We start from the raw sequence: 13,558 nt of genomic DNA, 5'->3' as shown, positions 1-13,558 counted from the left end.
CACACAGACACACACACACAGACACACAGACACACACACACAGACACACAGACACACACGCCTTGTCATGAACATCCCCTGGCCTCCTCTTCAGTTTCAGCAGCAGCTTCTTGATAGCAGGGATTCCCCTTGCCTAGGGGCTAGGCCCTCTTGCCTAAGGGGCTGAGCCTCTCAGGGCTCAGGCCTCCCAGGGGTGCCAGGTCACAGGCTCTGGCCATTCACGTCTGAGAAGCAGAAACAGCCCTAAGGCCCCTCCCCACCCCCACATCCCGGCATTTTAATCCTTCAGGAAAAATGGAGGCTTCTGCAATGCAAGGCCCGACTTGTTGATGTAAAATCTTACTCTATATTCCACCCAGGTTTATACGAGTGAATTATGCAAATCTTTGATGGAAAAATATTCCTCCGCACATCCTTGAGAGTGTAAAACCTTAGTCAATAATTCATACTCGCATGTCTCTGACTGCAGGCTTTTTCTTCATTATAACTTGCACCTCGTTATTTGTCTTCCGAGTTTTATTGTATATCTTGGTGTAATGCCGTGCATTATAAAATTTATCTGCTTCATTATTTGATGAGCCAGGGCTGAGGATTGTGCTAAGATGTTGGTGTAGGGGCCGGGGGACCAGGACTGCCTTCAGGATCCAGCCCCATGTGAGAGAAGGTAGAGGAGGCGGCTGGCTGCATGGTGACTTCAGGGGCCACCTGAAACCACCCTTCACCCCCCACACTGGTTCCAGATGTCCCCTCATGCACTGACTAGCATCCCAGGTCACACCATTACAGCGCCTTGCCTTCATTTCTTTCTCCAAAGGCTTGCGTGTCCTTAGAAGTCAGATGACCCTGGAGAGTATGCTGGCAAGAATGTTGTCTGAGTAGGTGTTTAAAACTGGAGAGGAAGGAATTCCCTGATGGTCCAGTGGTTAGGACTCTGAGCTTCCACTGCAGGGGTCCTGGGTTCCATCCCTGGTCAGAGAACTAAGATCCTGCATGCCCAGCCAAAAAAAAAAAAAAAACTGGAGGGCAGAGAACTCCTGAGGATGCTAGGAGGGAAAGGAAGGGGCAGCCACTGCAGTGGATCAGGGATGCAGTACCCAGAGGGGAGTCCGCAGGGTGAGGAGCATAAAGAGAGAGAAGACAGGTTCCTCGTGTGCCATAACCCAAGCAGGCCAGTGAGGGGAGGATGCTCAGTGTGAGCAGAGGGCCTCCCCTAATGGCAGGGGTGGAGAATGCAGCGCCCCCTAATGTGCTCTAGCGTGGCTCATGGGTCCTCCTAGGAAGAGAGTCCTGGGGACTTGTACTCTAAGAAGCAAGGTCTCCTGGGAAATTGGTGAGGAAATGGCAAGGACAGGGACGGTCCTCCAGCTGTATTGGATCTCCTACCTCTCTGGGAACTGCCCTGCACATCGTTGCCTCTGGGCCTTTGTTCCAGCAGTTTCCACCCCCAAGGGTTCCCTTGCCTCTGCTCTCCCCATTTGTATCACTGCACGTCAGACGGTGAGCAGTTCTCCTAGCACAGTGCTTAGCAACCTTTCCTGGAGCTGCTGTTGTGCTGTCTGTTCTCACCACTGCAGCGAAGCTCCCAGAGGTCAGGTTCGTCCCGCTCACCATAGCTCCAAAACCCAGTGTAGCCCTGTTGCCTAGTAGGTGCACCATCAGTGTTTGTTGAATGGCTGGGTGATGCCCTTGCAGATGCTCCTTCGTCAAAATCAATTTCTCCTAATACCTCCCTGAAAAACTCAGGTTTTCTTCATGTTCATGTTGCTTAAGCAGGTCTCTACCTCTGCCCCCCTTACCCCCTCCTCCCAGGAGACAAGGATCCTGGGGCCGAGACCGTCTTTCCCTCTGCCCCACCTTCCTCCTGCTGCTGATGCTCAGGCTCAGAGGAGGGTCAAGAATGAGAGGCCTCTGCTCACGGTAGTGGGAGGCTCTCCTGATGGCCAGCCAGGGCCTTGATTGTTTCATGACGATTATTTTCAGGTCAGTGGTGACGGGTGGAGTGGGGGAACCTCTTAATGCGCTTGTAGGATTTAATTATGATGCTGCTGGCCAGGGTTTTCTGTTGCATTTTGTTGGGAAGAACTGGGGAGTTTCTCAGCTGCCTGGGAGGGCCCTGCTGTCTAGAAGCAGGGGCTAAACCAGCTGACCTCTGTGAGAGCTTGAGCCAAGGACACAAGGCAGAGACCTCAGGCATGTCATCTGGGGTCACAGGCCTCCCTGTCGAAGGTGCGTGGATCCAGTTCAAGGGATCCATGAATTGGGGCTGGGGTAAAATGGCATTTGTTTTTCACTAACTTCTAACTGAAATTTTGTACTTCCATTCTGAACCATAAGCAACAAACCACAGTGGTAGCGGCACCTGTGACTGTCATTAATAGGTATTTTTGCATCACAGCTGTGGCAGATATCTGAAAATATCATTCATACTCATCACTGTTATGAAATTGTTCTAATATAACTCACCACTAGAACTTATTTCATAAAGAATAGTGAAGAATATATATTATGTGATGAACTATATCAAAAGTTTGCTTTTGAATGTTATTTGTATAACCATACTTTGGTGTATCTGGTTTCCTTTGTCATTTTATGTATGATATACATTTCAAAGGATTCTGTTTATTGCCTTAAAGTGAATGAATGAATAGACAGATAGACTGATTTGAGAAGGGGTCCATGGAATATCAGAACCCCTGATGAAGACAGAGGCTGCTCAGGTCATGGGTGGGCGGGGAGAAGGGGACAGGCAGTGAGGTTTTCTGTACCCACCTCCAACCATTATTAGACCCTCTCCCTAGGGCAGATGGGGCTTCTCTAGAGGCTCAGTGGTAAAGAATCCAGCTGCCAATGCAGGAGACTCTGGTTCCATCTCTGGGCTGGGAAGGTCCCCTGGAGAGGGAAATGGCAACCCACTCCAGTATTCTTGCCTGGGAAGTCCCATGGACAGATGAGCCTGGCGGGCTACAGTTTGTGGGGTTGCAGAACAGTCAGACACCACTGAGCAGCTAAACAACAATCCGTGGATGACGTGCTCCTGGGAGAGCGGCAGCCACGGGGTCGGGGCAGCCACGGGGTGGGGTCATTCAAGGGGCGGGTCATCCAGGGAGCAGGGCAGCCAGGGGGCGGGGCAGCCAGGGGGCGGGGCAGCCAGTGGCGGGGCCTCTGCGCAGGGCAAGTGCCCTCCCAGGGCTGGCTTTCCCCACTCACTGGGACCTCCTGCACCTCCTTCCTTCCCCAGTCCCAGCCATGATCACCTCCCACCCCAACACCACCATCGCCATCAAGGGCCACGCCAAGGAGCTCAACTGCACAGCACGAGGCGAGCGGCCCATCATTATACGATGGGAGAAAGGGGACACGGTCATCGACCCCGACCGCGTCATGCGGTATGCCATCGCCACCAAGGACAACGGCGATGAGGTTGTCTCCACGCTGAAGGTAAGCACCCATGCCCGTCTCAGGGGGAACCCAACTCTCAGAAAGTGGGGAGCCCACAGCTATTGCATCTGAATCCAAAAGAAGTAAACAGGAGTCTGGGAGCCCCACCCCGAAAAATACCTCTCCTTTCCTACCTATTTCCCTCCTTCACCCACCAGCCAACGCCTTGAGCCTCATCCTGTCTCCTTTCTGACAACTCTGCACTTTAAATGTATGGGATCCTCAGCCACGCCCTCCCTCTCCCCTCCTTCCTGGACCCCTGGGATCCTCCCTCCATCCTGGGACCCCTCAGCGCCCCCTCTCTCATGGACCCCCAGCCTCCCCGCCTCCTAGAACCCCTTGACCTCTCCCTGCCCAGACTCTTCCACACTTCCATCCATTGAACTTTCTGGGAAGAGGTTTGCTCTTGACAAACCCTGGGTGGGTCCCCTCCGAGAAGAAGGTGGTCTTGCTGATCCCCCACTAGATGGGCCCCCTTCAGCAGATGGGCTGTAAAAGACTCTCCTCATTCCTTCCTCTCTCCGTACCTTCCGCCCTTCTGCCTGCCTCCCAGCTCAAGCCTGCTGACCGTGGGGACTCTGTGTTCTTCAGCTGCCATGCCATCAACTCATATGGGGAGGACCGGGGCCTGATCCAGCTCACTGTGCAAGGTACCCACCTGCCCCACGGCCCAGCCCCCTCCTCTGGGCCCCGGTGCTCATTGCCAACTCCCCGCAAGAGTGGGGGACACTCCACACCCAGGGGAGGTGACAGGAAACAGCTCTGGAAAAAAGCCTCAGTCCACTCTCCCTCTTGCCCAGAGTGGTGCCATAGGGTCCTTCCAGGACACTGCAGACAGCGAGGTCTGTGATGGCTGTAGCCCCCATGGAGCACACTGTTGCCCCCAGAAGTGGGGGACCTGGCTTTGTGGGCCGGGACCCTGGGGGAGGTGTGAGGAGGGAAAGTCGAGATGGAAAACCTGGGAGCTCTGCATGGAGGGAACCAGGCCATCAGCTGTGAGGGGTCCCTCCAGAAGGGGCTGAGGAAGAGAGGGGAACAGAGCGGAGACCCAGCACGCCCGCCTCTGCCTCTGCGCCCTGCTGCCAAGCCCCTCCACCCTCATGCTGCCTTGCCCAAACTCCAGGGCTCAGGACCCTCAGACAGACCCTTGTGTCACCAGTCCTCCCAGCACAGATCCCTTGATCTCTGCAGAGGGTCAGCAGGAGGCTGAGCTCTCTGCTGCCATCCTCACCCCTGCCCCCTCCCTTGCCACTCCCCAGAGCCCCCTGACCCCCCAGAGCTGGAAATCCGAGAAGTGAAGGCCCGGAGCATGAACCTGCGCTGGACCCAGCGATTCGACGGGAACAGCATTATCACAGGCTTTGATATTGAGTACAAGAACAAAACAGGTAGGTGAGGGCTCGGCCCACCATGGCGCCTTGCACCACCTGCCTGGACAGTGTCCTTCCAGTGGGACGGCCCCTGGCTGTCAGGGCTGCCCATCTCAGACAGACACACAAGCCCTGTGTCTTCCAAAGGGAGGGACATTGGTCGGGTTAGGAAACCAGGGGGCAGATGGAAGGACCTCTCCAGTTGATAGGGAGGAAATGTCAGTCCATTCTTCCCAGGACTGACCCTGGGCAGATCCATAGGGTGGTCTCATTTAAAGCAACTTAAAAGGCCCTGAGCCAGGAGCTACTGGCTGTATCTGTGGGGTCAGAGACATCACAATTTCACTGGATCATCTAGGCACTCCGGGTTTGGGATGATGGGGTTGCTTGGGAGTCAGAGAAGCTGGTCTTTTCCCAAGAATGAGTCACTGGGGAGGTAGGAGTCCCTGGAAAGTTTAGATCTAAGTTTCTTCTTAGAAGCCCTCCAAAACCCCTCCCTTGGGACTCTATTAATAGCTTCTAAGAGGTTGCCTTCTACTGTGAAGCCACTTAGAGCAAAGTGAACAATGGACCTCTGTGTCTCTGGGGAAACCAGGGACCCACAATCAAGTGGCAAGAATGGCAAGGAGGGGACAGATGACCTGGATAAGAGGCCAAGCCGTAGGTGATCACGTTTGTATCTGTGTGACTATTTCTAAAAGGTACAAGCGACAGGGGTCTGCCCCAGAAAGGGCCTCAGGGTGGCTTCAGTGCAGGTGAGAGAAGGAGAAACATACCCCTCCTCTTGGGTCCTTTCATACTTTCAGAATTCAAGACCATAAGCCCATATAAGCCTTTCAAAATAATTTTAAAATAAAACACAGAAAGCAAATCCAGAAAACTGAAGCCTCCCCAACCGCCCTTCTCCCACCAACTCCAACTCATCTTCCAGGCCTCAGCATAGATCCAAGGTTTTGTTTCCTCAAAAGCCTTCCAGACCCTTCCTCTCCTCCTTAGCACAGCACACAGTCATTGGCTGGCTGACTGTCCGCTCCACCAAAGTGTTAGCCCCAGGATGGCATGCACAGCTGTGTTTACCTCTTGAGAAGCCGCTCCGTCCAGGGCACTGGGTTCATCATTCCTGATGCAGGTTTCTACAGGAAGGAGCCCTTCCCTCAGAAGATTACAGTCTAATTGGGGAGAAAAGTCAGCTCAGAGCCAGACCTCCCTAGGTCACTGTCAGTGCAGAAGGAGGGCCACAGAGGGAAGGGGGCGCTGCACAACAGGGGTCGTCAGAGCAGCATCTCTCCCGTCCTTGCAGACGCTGCCTTGATTTGGGAGAAGATGGGGAGCTAACAGGGCCTAGACTCAGGGAGAGGGACAGGGCCGAACCCCAGCAAGTGCAGGGCACTCCGGGGAGTGGAGGGTCTGGCAGAGGGTTCACAGACCCACTGGCGCTAGTGGTGAGGAATCCGCCTGCCAGTGCAGGAGACGTGGGTTCGATCCCTGGGTCAGGAGGATCCCCTGGAGGAGGAAACGGCAACCCACTCTAGTATTCTTGCCTGGAGAATCCTATGGACAGAACAGCCTGGCAGGCTACAGTCCAAGGGGCCACAGAGAGGTGGACATGCCTGAATGACTAAGCACACAGACCCAGTTTCTGGGTTTTTAGTCTTATTAGACTAAAAAGTGCTCTGGGCTCCAGGTTGGGAGGGGGCCTGTGGACTAAGCTTTTATTTCCTTGGGGAAGGTCATTGAAAACCACTAGCCATGTCTAAGATCCTAGTGAGAGACTTAAGCACCTTGGCAGGGGTCATCAGGCGTCAGTGGGGAGGAGGGGTGTCCAAGAAGTGAGTGAGCAGGCTGCCACTGTCCTGTAGCTGGGACAGGTGATAAGCAGGGGCTGGGCAGTGGTGCAGGCAGAGGGCACAGAGAGGAGAGGAAGCTCGCTGGGCTCATCTCACATCTCAGGGCTTCCCAAGGCTGGATACAAGCTTCCTAGGAGCCAGACAAGAAAGGGCAGGTCTGTCCATAGCCAGCATCTCCCTGCCTGGTTGATGTAGCTGGCAGGGCTCCGTTCCTGTTGGGGGAGTGGATGCCCAGGCTGTCACTCGGGCCCCTCCCCTACTGCTCATTGGGACTGCCTCCCTGCCCTCCTCCCCCATGCTGCCCCATTGCCCACCGTCCCCCTCCTCCACTGACCACCTTCTAATGTGTGGAAACCTTTCCTGGGGCGCTGCTCAGCCAGGCAAAACTGAGAACATCACACATCTGGAGAGCTGTGCAGAGGAGAGATGGGCAGGGAAGATGCTATTTTCAGAGCTCATCCACATCTTCCCCCAACCCTGTCTGGCTCTCCTGAAAGAGAAGGAACCATCATACCCACCCCAGCACTGGGGTACCAGGATGGACAGAAGGGAGAGGGGAGGGTAATGAAACTCAGCCTCAGACTCTCCCATCCACAGGAGCTTTGCACCTGTAAAAAAAAAAAAAAAAATCACAGGATCAAGAGCCCAGAGAAGCTGGGCTGGTCCTTTCTCCGGTCTTCAAGTTGGCCTACTCTGGGCCATGCCACTCAGACAGGCATCTGTGCTGGTATCGAGGAAAAGGAGTCCCATGGGAACTGGTGAGCGTTACCACTGGAGTCAGGCAGAGGCCGTGAACACAGCATCGCTTCCTCATCTGAGAGGTGGAAATAGAATGCCTGTCTTGTGGGATTGTCTTGAGGACTGAAGAGAAAGCAGCTAGCATGGGGCCGTAGTTCCTCTCCCCCTTCTAACTGAAATAGCTCGTGTGGCAATTTATAGTCCTGTGGGACTTGCAGGCTGAAATGTGTGTCTGTCAGTCAGCAGCATGTACTGAGTGCCAGTAATTCTGTAGCAGAGTCATGCTTCAGCCATGTGGTAGAAAAGAGAAAGAACCAGGAGACAGAGCATTGCCCTTGGAGCTGATAATGCAGCTGCAGTGAGAATATAGAGATGTACACACACTTGAGCGCGCGCGCGCACACACACACACACACACGCACGCAGGTACTTTCAGGACCATTACAAAGCACTCTCCAATCACATGTAATATACCACAAACTAAATTACGTGACAACTGAAAAAGGTATCCTAGGGAACGGATGGGTGACTCAAAGAAAGGAGGGGCGTGTGTGTGCGTGTGTGTGTGTGTGTGTGTCTAAGTAGATCTTCTGCCTGCATGGAGAATAGTAGAACAAGAACAAGTTTCAAAGCAGAAGACTTGGGTTGACCAAGTGTCAGGGTTGTGTGATCTTTAGCAAGCTACTTAAGGTCTTTGTGCATCTCTGTCAGTACAGACAACGGCGCATAATCCAAGGTGGCTGCGAGAAATATGTGAGAGTGAAGATTTATGTGCCCATGCCTAACACAGAGCCTGGCGCACAGGTCCCCGCGCTGTGACTCCTGTCCCTTCCCTCTCCCTCTTGCCCCAGACCGCACCCTCCTGTGGCTGGAACATCTGTCCCTGACCCCCTTTCTTTGTCACAACTGCGTCTTTGCCAGGTTTTCTGCCATGTTGCTCATCATGCTAATTTTCCCAGGGAAATTACCACGTCTGCCCTTTCTAAGCCATCGTGCTCACGCTGACTTCTCCTGGCCCTAGGCAGCAGAGTAATAATACATGAATGCTGAATGATAAATAGCACCGTCCACACAAATCTATCAGACAGCGCTGCGCAGATTTAAAAATGCAGATACCACATTTCGCCCCTGTTTTCCAAGCAAGGAGCAGGGATGGGTTCTTTGAGGATGGCCCTGAAGGCAGCCTCATGGTGGGAGCCATCAGCCATCATGGGCTGAGCCAGCCCCATGCAGCATGGCGTTGTGTGGGAGTGGGGCTGCCAGAGGGTCTGGTGTTGGGATGTGGTGAGTGGTTGCGGTGATCCAGGAAACCCCTTCTTGGTGCAGTGGAGATCACCGCGGTGGGCTCAGAGCTGTGATGCAAGGAGGAAATCAGAGACGCAGGGTGGACTTGTTTCCCCAGCACAGGCAGCTGAATGCTCCAGATGTGGCTTTTGTCCAAACGCTCTCCCTTCCACAGTGAATGTGTCTCCTGAAATACCAAAGCCCCCAGGTCCCCTCCCAGCAAGCAGCCCACTGACTAGAAGGCACTGACATCTCCCCAGCCGCTTCCTTATTTTTTAAGAAGAATATTTTGCATCATAAACCCTTTGATGAAGAAAGGGAGAGAGAGCCCTTAATGAAATATGTTAATCTGGGTAAGCCAGGCTCATATGAAAGGGAATATTAAAAGAGACAATATTCACCAAAGCCAGCTCAGTACTCTGAGAGCTGAAAAGGAAAGGGAAGAAAATAGGGCCACTGATTTCAGCTATTCAGGTCAGAGAGATGGCAGCGATCAAGTTTGGAAAATCAGCGAGAGACCTCCAAATTTGACTCTGATGCATGAGCCTGCAGGGGCTGTGGGGAGAGAGCTGTTTTGTGCCAACATCAAAGGGGATCTGGGAACACAAGGACAAATCCACCTGCAAATCACTGGCAATAGCAGAAAAAAGGGGGCCCCTCTCTGGGACCCCCCAGTCTTCCTATGACTGGCAGCTAGGGAGGAGGCAAGCAAGGGGAAAGCAAAGGGTATTTACTGTGACTGCAAAATGTGGAGGAACCACAAGTCCAACATCCAGGACCACAAAGTGGGCTCTGATCTAAAACCAACAGTAGGTTTTAAGTGCCCAGCGTGTGCCAAGTGGGTGAGATGGGCAAAGTTGTATATAAGGTTCCTGCCTTCAGGGAGCTTCTCTGTGTGTAGACGGAAATAGAATCCAGGGGTGGGAAAAATGTATGGAGTGAGAGGAGAACATAGGATGGAGCCTTGAAGAACTTGAACCACAAGGTAAGAAAGATGTACCTGCAAAGTGAAGAGATAACCCAAGAGATTAGGAAAAGCTAGAAAGTGAAATTCGCTCAGTTGCGTGTGATTCTTTGTGACCCCATTGACTATACAGTCCATGGAGTTTCTCCAGGCCAAAATACTAGAGTGGGTAGCCGTTCTCTTCTCCAGCAGATCTTCCCAACCCAGGAATTGAACCAGAGTCTCCTGCATTTCAGGTGGATTCTTTACCAGCTGAGCTACCAGGGACTCCCTAGGAAAAGCTAGAGACAGTTTTAATAGGCACCCAAGAGAAGAGTGTTTGGGGAAGGGACGGGTTTAAGTGTTGAACATACCTGGAAGGCCAAGTGAGAAATCGGACTTGATGACATCAGCGTCACCTGTACAATGGAGACATGGTGCTGACGTCATAGAAAGGTATGAGGAGTAAATGGTGTCATCACTGCACCTGGCACATCACAAGTGCTTGGTAAATATTAGCACCTCTTTTTTTAGCCTCTTAGTTTTCAGACACATCATTTGGGTCTCCTTCCTCTGCCTGCACTCATCAAAAATGAATGCACTGACTCATGATCGCTGTCCCTCTCCTATAAACATGGGCAAATCAAATATGATGTGTGAGCTGGCACCAGTTCCCAGGATGCCACAGAGAGAAGTGAACACCTGTCTCCGCATTACTAACCCATTTCCTCCCAAACCAAAGTAGTACCCTCGGCAGGAAGGAGTCTGCATGTTTGAGACTCTGGCTTAACCTCCCATCCCCAGTGACTTTCGGGCAGTTGGGGTGTTTTGAAAAGACAAGGAGAATAAACAGTTTTTCTGAGCATCCACAGTCTGCCATTTGTGACTTTGGCTCATGAAACCAAAGAATTAAATGCAAAACTGCAGATGGGGAACTGGGCCAGTGCTCTTCACAGATGCCAAGCTGGTGTGGCTGAAAGAGATGTTTCGAAAAGCATCAAGACCTCAATTAGCCAGAACCTGGGGGATGGGATAGTCTCTTTGGGTGAACTGATGCCCCTGGTTTACCAGGCATTAGCTTAAAAAAGAGTCTTCCTAAAAAATTCTGGAATATGCCATCCTCCCTCCCTGATTCAGGGATTAGACTGTAGTGAATATAATTTAATCTTTTCTACTGACAATTTTCAGAATCCTCTACTGTGGATTTAAAAGACATGAAAAATTAGACTGAATAGTCACATCAGGACATGCCCTGGGAAGATTTTTAAGCCTCACTATCAGCTAGTTTCCTTGTGCTTTGCCTTTTTTTTTTGTCTTTTCAAAGCAAAGTGCCAATCATGTAATCTGGTTATGAATTCTGGGTTTGGAAGGTACTAGCTGAGACATTGCTGTAACTGCAACCCCTTCCATTTCTCTCTGGAATCCCCTGGTAGGTGCACAGGAAAAAATGCATTGAATGAATGACTGGGTTCCTCTGGAGATGCAGAATGTTTCCTGTCACAGTATCCCTGAGTGGTATTTATCGGGTATCTTTCACATTCTACAGTTTCGCTAAACATTAGCCCTGGAATGGGCTGCCAGTCCCCCTGGATGAATTGGGAACATGCTCATCGCTTTGTTGGCTTCTGACTCTAGAGATTCAGAGACCATTCTCTTGCTGGTGAGAGAGGAAGGGGTTTGCCTAGGGACTCTGCCACTTGGTTTATTCCCCTCAACAGCCTAGGTTCAAGACCACCACCACACAAATGCGCAGGAAAAAGAAATACAGAAGCACACACAGAGGAGGAGAAAGGGGGATAAGACCTGGCTTCCCCACTTGCACTGGAATCGTGGGTGGAGGTGCTGTCTCACAGTTACAACACATCACTGATGTGGTGTGAGAGACCAGGAAAAGGGCATTGGCCAATGAGACCTTAAGAGATAGCAAGCATTGGTGACCTTGGCAGGGGCCATAGGAAACATCTCACCTGAGGTCTGAGTTTACCAGGCGGCCCTGGGTAGAGAAGGGTTAAGCTTCCTGATTCCCCAAGCAGTGGACTTCCTGTTCCCATCCTCAGGTATCCCTTGATCTCTTGAACTTCATGGAACAGAACAGTTCTCTCTGAAATTCTCTTGCTGCCATCTCTGTAAACAGGACCTCTCTGGGCATCTAGGTTGAGATTAGGATGTTGCTGCTGCTTGAGGCTGGAGAGGGGTCCTGGAGTTTGTCTGGCTGAGGTTAGAAGTGGGTGTCCTCTCTCCAGATTCCTGGGACTTCAAGCAGTCCACACGCAACATCTCCCCAACCATCAACCAGGCCAACATCGTGGACTTGCATCCGGCCTCCGTGTATAGCATCCGCATGTACTCCTTCAACAAGATTGGCCGCAGCGAGCCGAGCAAGGAGCTCACCATCAGCACTGAGGAGGCTGGTGAGCACCTCGCCCTGTCACCCCTGCCCATGGGCTCAGAGATCAGGGACATCTGGGGCCCTCACCCACCCTGTCCATTGGCAGCGGATTTGCAATTAGAAGAAGAGAGGGGGGAGATTCCAAGGTGTGTGTTTGTGTCTCCCTGTGGATCAGGAGACTCTTATGCCTGACCTTTTCCAAATGGGGTTCTAGACGCAATGCTCCCAGGAGCTGTCCATGGTTCTGCTTCCACTCCACTGGCCCCAGCCTGTCTGGCAAGGACAGATCTGCGAAGGATGGGGGTACCAGTGCCCTGGATTATCTCCTGTGACTTTTGTCATGAAGTTTTCCTGAAAATTTAAGAGAGATTTCCCTTATTGTCATTGCAAAATAGAAATTAATACCTAAAAGTACATATACCTGTGCAGTTTACACATAATAATAATAATAAAGCAAAAACTAGTATAACCAACACTCATTATCACTTCCCAGAGGCCTTCTATATACCTCTTCTCAACCACAACCCCATCCTTTCCCCTGAAGTAACAAACATCCCAGCTTCCTTGTTTTCTTTTTCATACATTTCACTAGTATATGTACATATAGCCATACAGTTTAGTTTTGCCTGTTCTAATAGAATGTATGCATGAAATAATACTTCATATATTCTCTTGTGTTTTCCTTGTTGTAGTCTAGATTCTTTTTGTGAGCTTCAGTATAGCTGCATGATTTGGCTATTTTCATTCCCCATCCAAGGAATAGAAACAGTTGCAGAATTACAGACTTAGCAGATGGACAAACTTCTCCCTTTAACTGAAAGGAAAAAAAAAAAGCCAAAATGTTTTCCAAAGTGTTGCACCAACTTTCTCTCCCATGGTTAGTGTATAAGAGTTCCTGCCACTTCATATTTTGGTCTGCACTTTGTACTATCAAACTTTAAAAAAAAATTTGCCAACCTGCTGAATGTGGAGTCATACTTAATAGTCATTATTTGCTATGTTTTCAGCAAATTATGGAGAATGAGTAGGAAATTTAAACCCTATGATCATCTTAAGAGGGACTCAAACAGAAGTTCTCTGCTGCCTTAGACAAGCTTTTTCTTTCTCTGCAGCAGCCCTCCAGCTTAAGGATGGGACCGAGGGCATAGGGCTCTTTTCTTCCAAGATGTGACTCATAACATTGTTTCTCCTGACCCCACCCCAGCTCCTGATGGGCCTCCCATGGATGTGACCTTGCAGCCAGTGACCTCACAGAGCATCCAAGTGACCTGGAAGGTAAGCAAAGTCAAAAGCATTTCCCCTAAATGCCTCTCTCCCTTCCCCATCCTTAATCTTCAAATGAAGCCCCAACAGACTTGCTAGTGTCTGGTGTCTTGCAATGCCCATGCCTGTTTATTGCTAAATACGTGAGGTTGAAGGAGTGGAAAGAGAGGAGGATAGAGGAACTGGTCCCCCACCGATCCCCACTCCCTTCTCCACCATGGCTTTCTGATGGAGGCCTGTGCTTGGAGTGGGATGAAGAATTTGTCAGTGTCAAGGAGAGAAGATG

General features: G+C 51.2%; 1 protein-coding gene across 1 annotated transcript in view; it reads left to right on the top strand.

The window, feature by feature from the left end:
• Positions 1 to 13,558, top strand: part of DSCAML1 (DS cell adhesion molecule like 1) — a 361,994-nt gene that overhangs the window by 307,835 nt on the left and 40,601 nt on the right. Inside the window, exons 12-16 of the mRNA XM_069553443.1 lie at positions 3,239 to 3,438; positions 3,992 to 4,088; positions 4,698 to 4,826; positions 11,864 to 12,031; positions 13,214 to 13,284. Coding sequence (XP_069409544.1) covers positions 3,239 to 3,438; positions 3,992 to 4,088; positions 4,698 to 4,826; positions 11,864 to 12,031; positions 13,214 to 13,284 — 665 coding nt within the window. The remainder of the gene's footprint in view (positions 1 to 3,238; positions 3,439 to 3,991; positions 4,089 to 4,697; positions 4,827 to 11,863; positions 12,032 to 13,213; positions 13,285 to 13,558) is intronic.

The sequence above is a fragment of the Ovis canadensis genome, chromosome 15 (genome assembly GCF_042477335.2).
Source record: "Ovis canadensis isolate MfBH-ARS-UI-01 breed Bighorn chromosome 15, ARS-UI_OviCan_v2, whole genome shotgun sequence".
Taxonomy (NCBI): Eukaryota; Metazoa; Chordata; class Mammalia; order Artiodactyla; family Bovidae; genus Ovis; species Ovis canadensis.
Note: the sequence above shows the minus strand (reverse complement) of the source record. Positions and strands in the feature narration are given on the sequence as shown.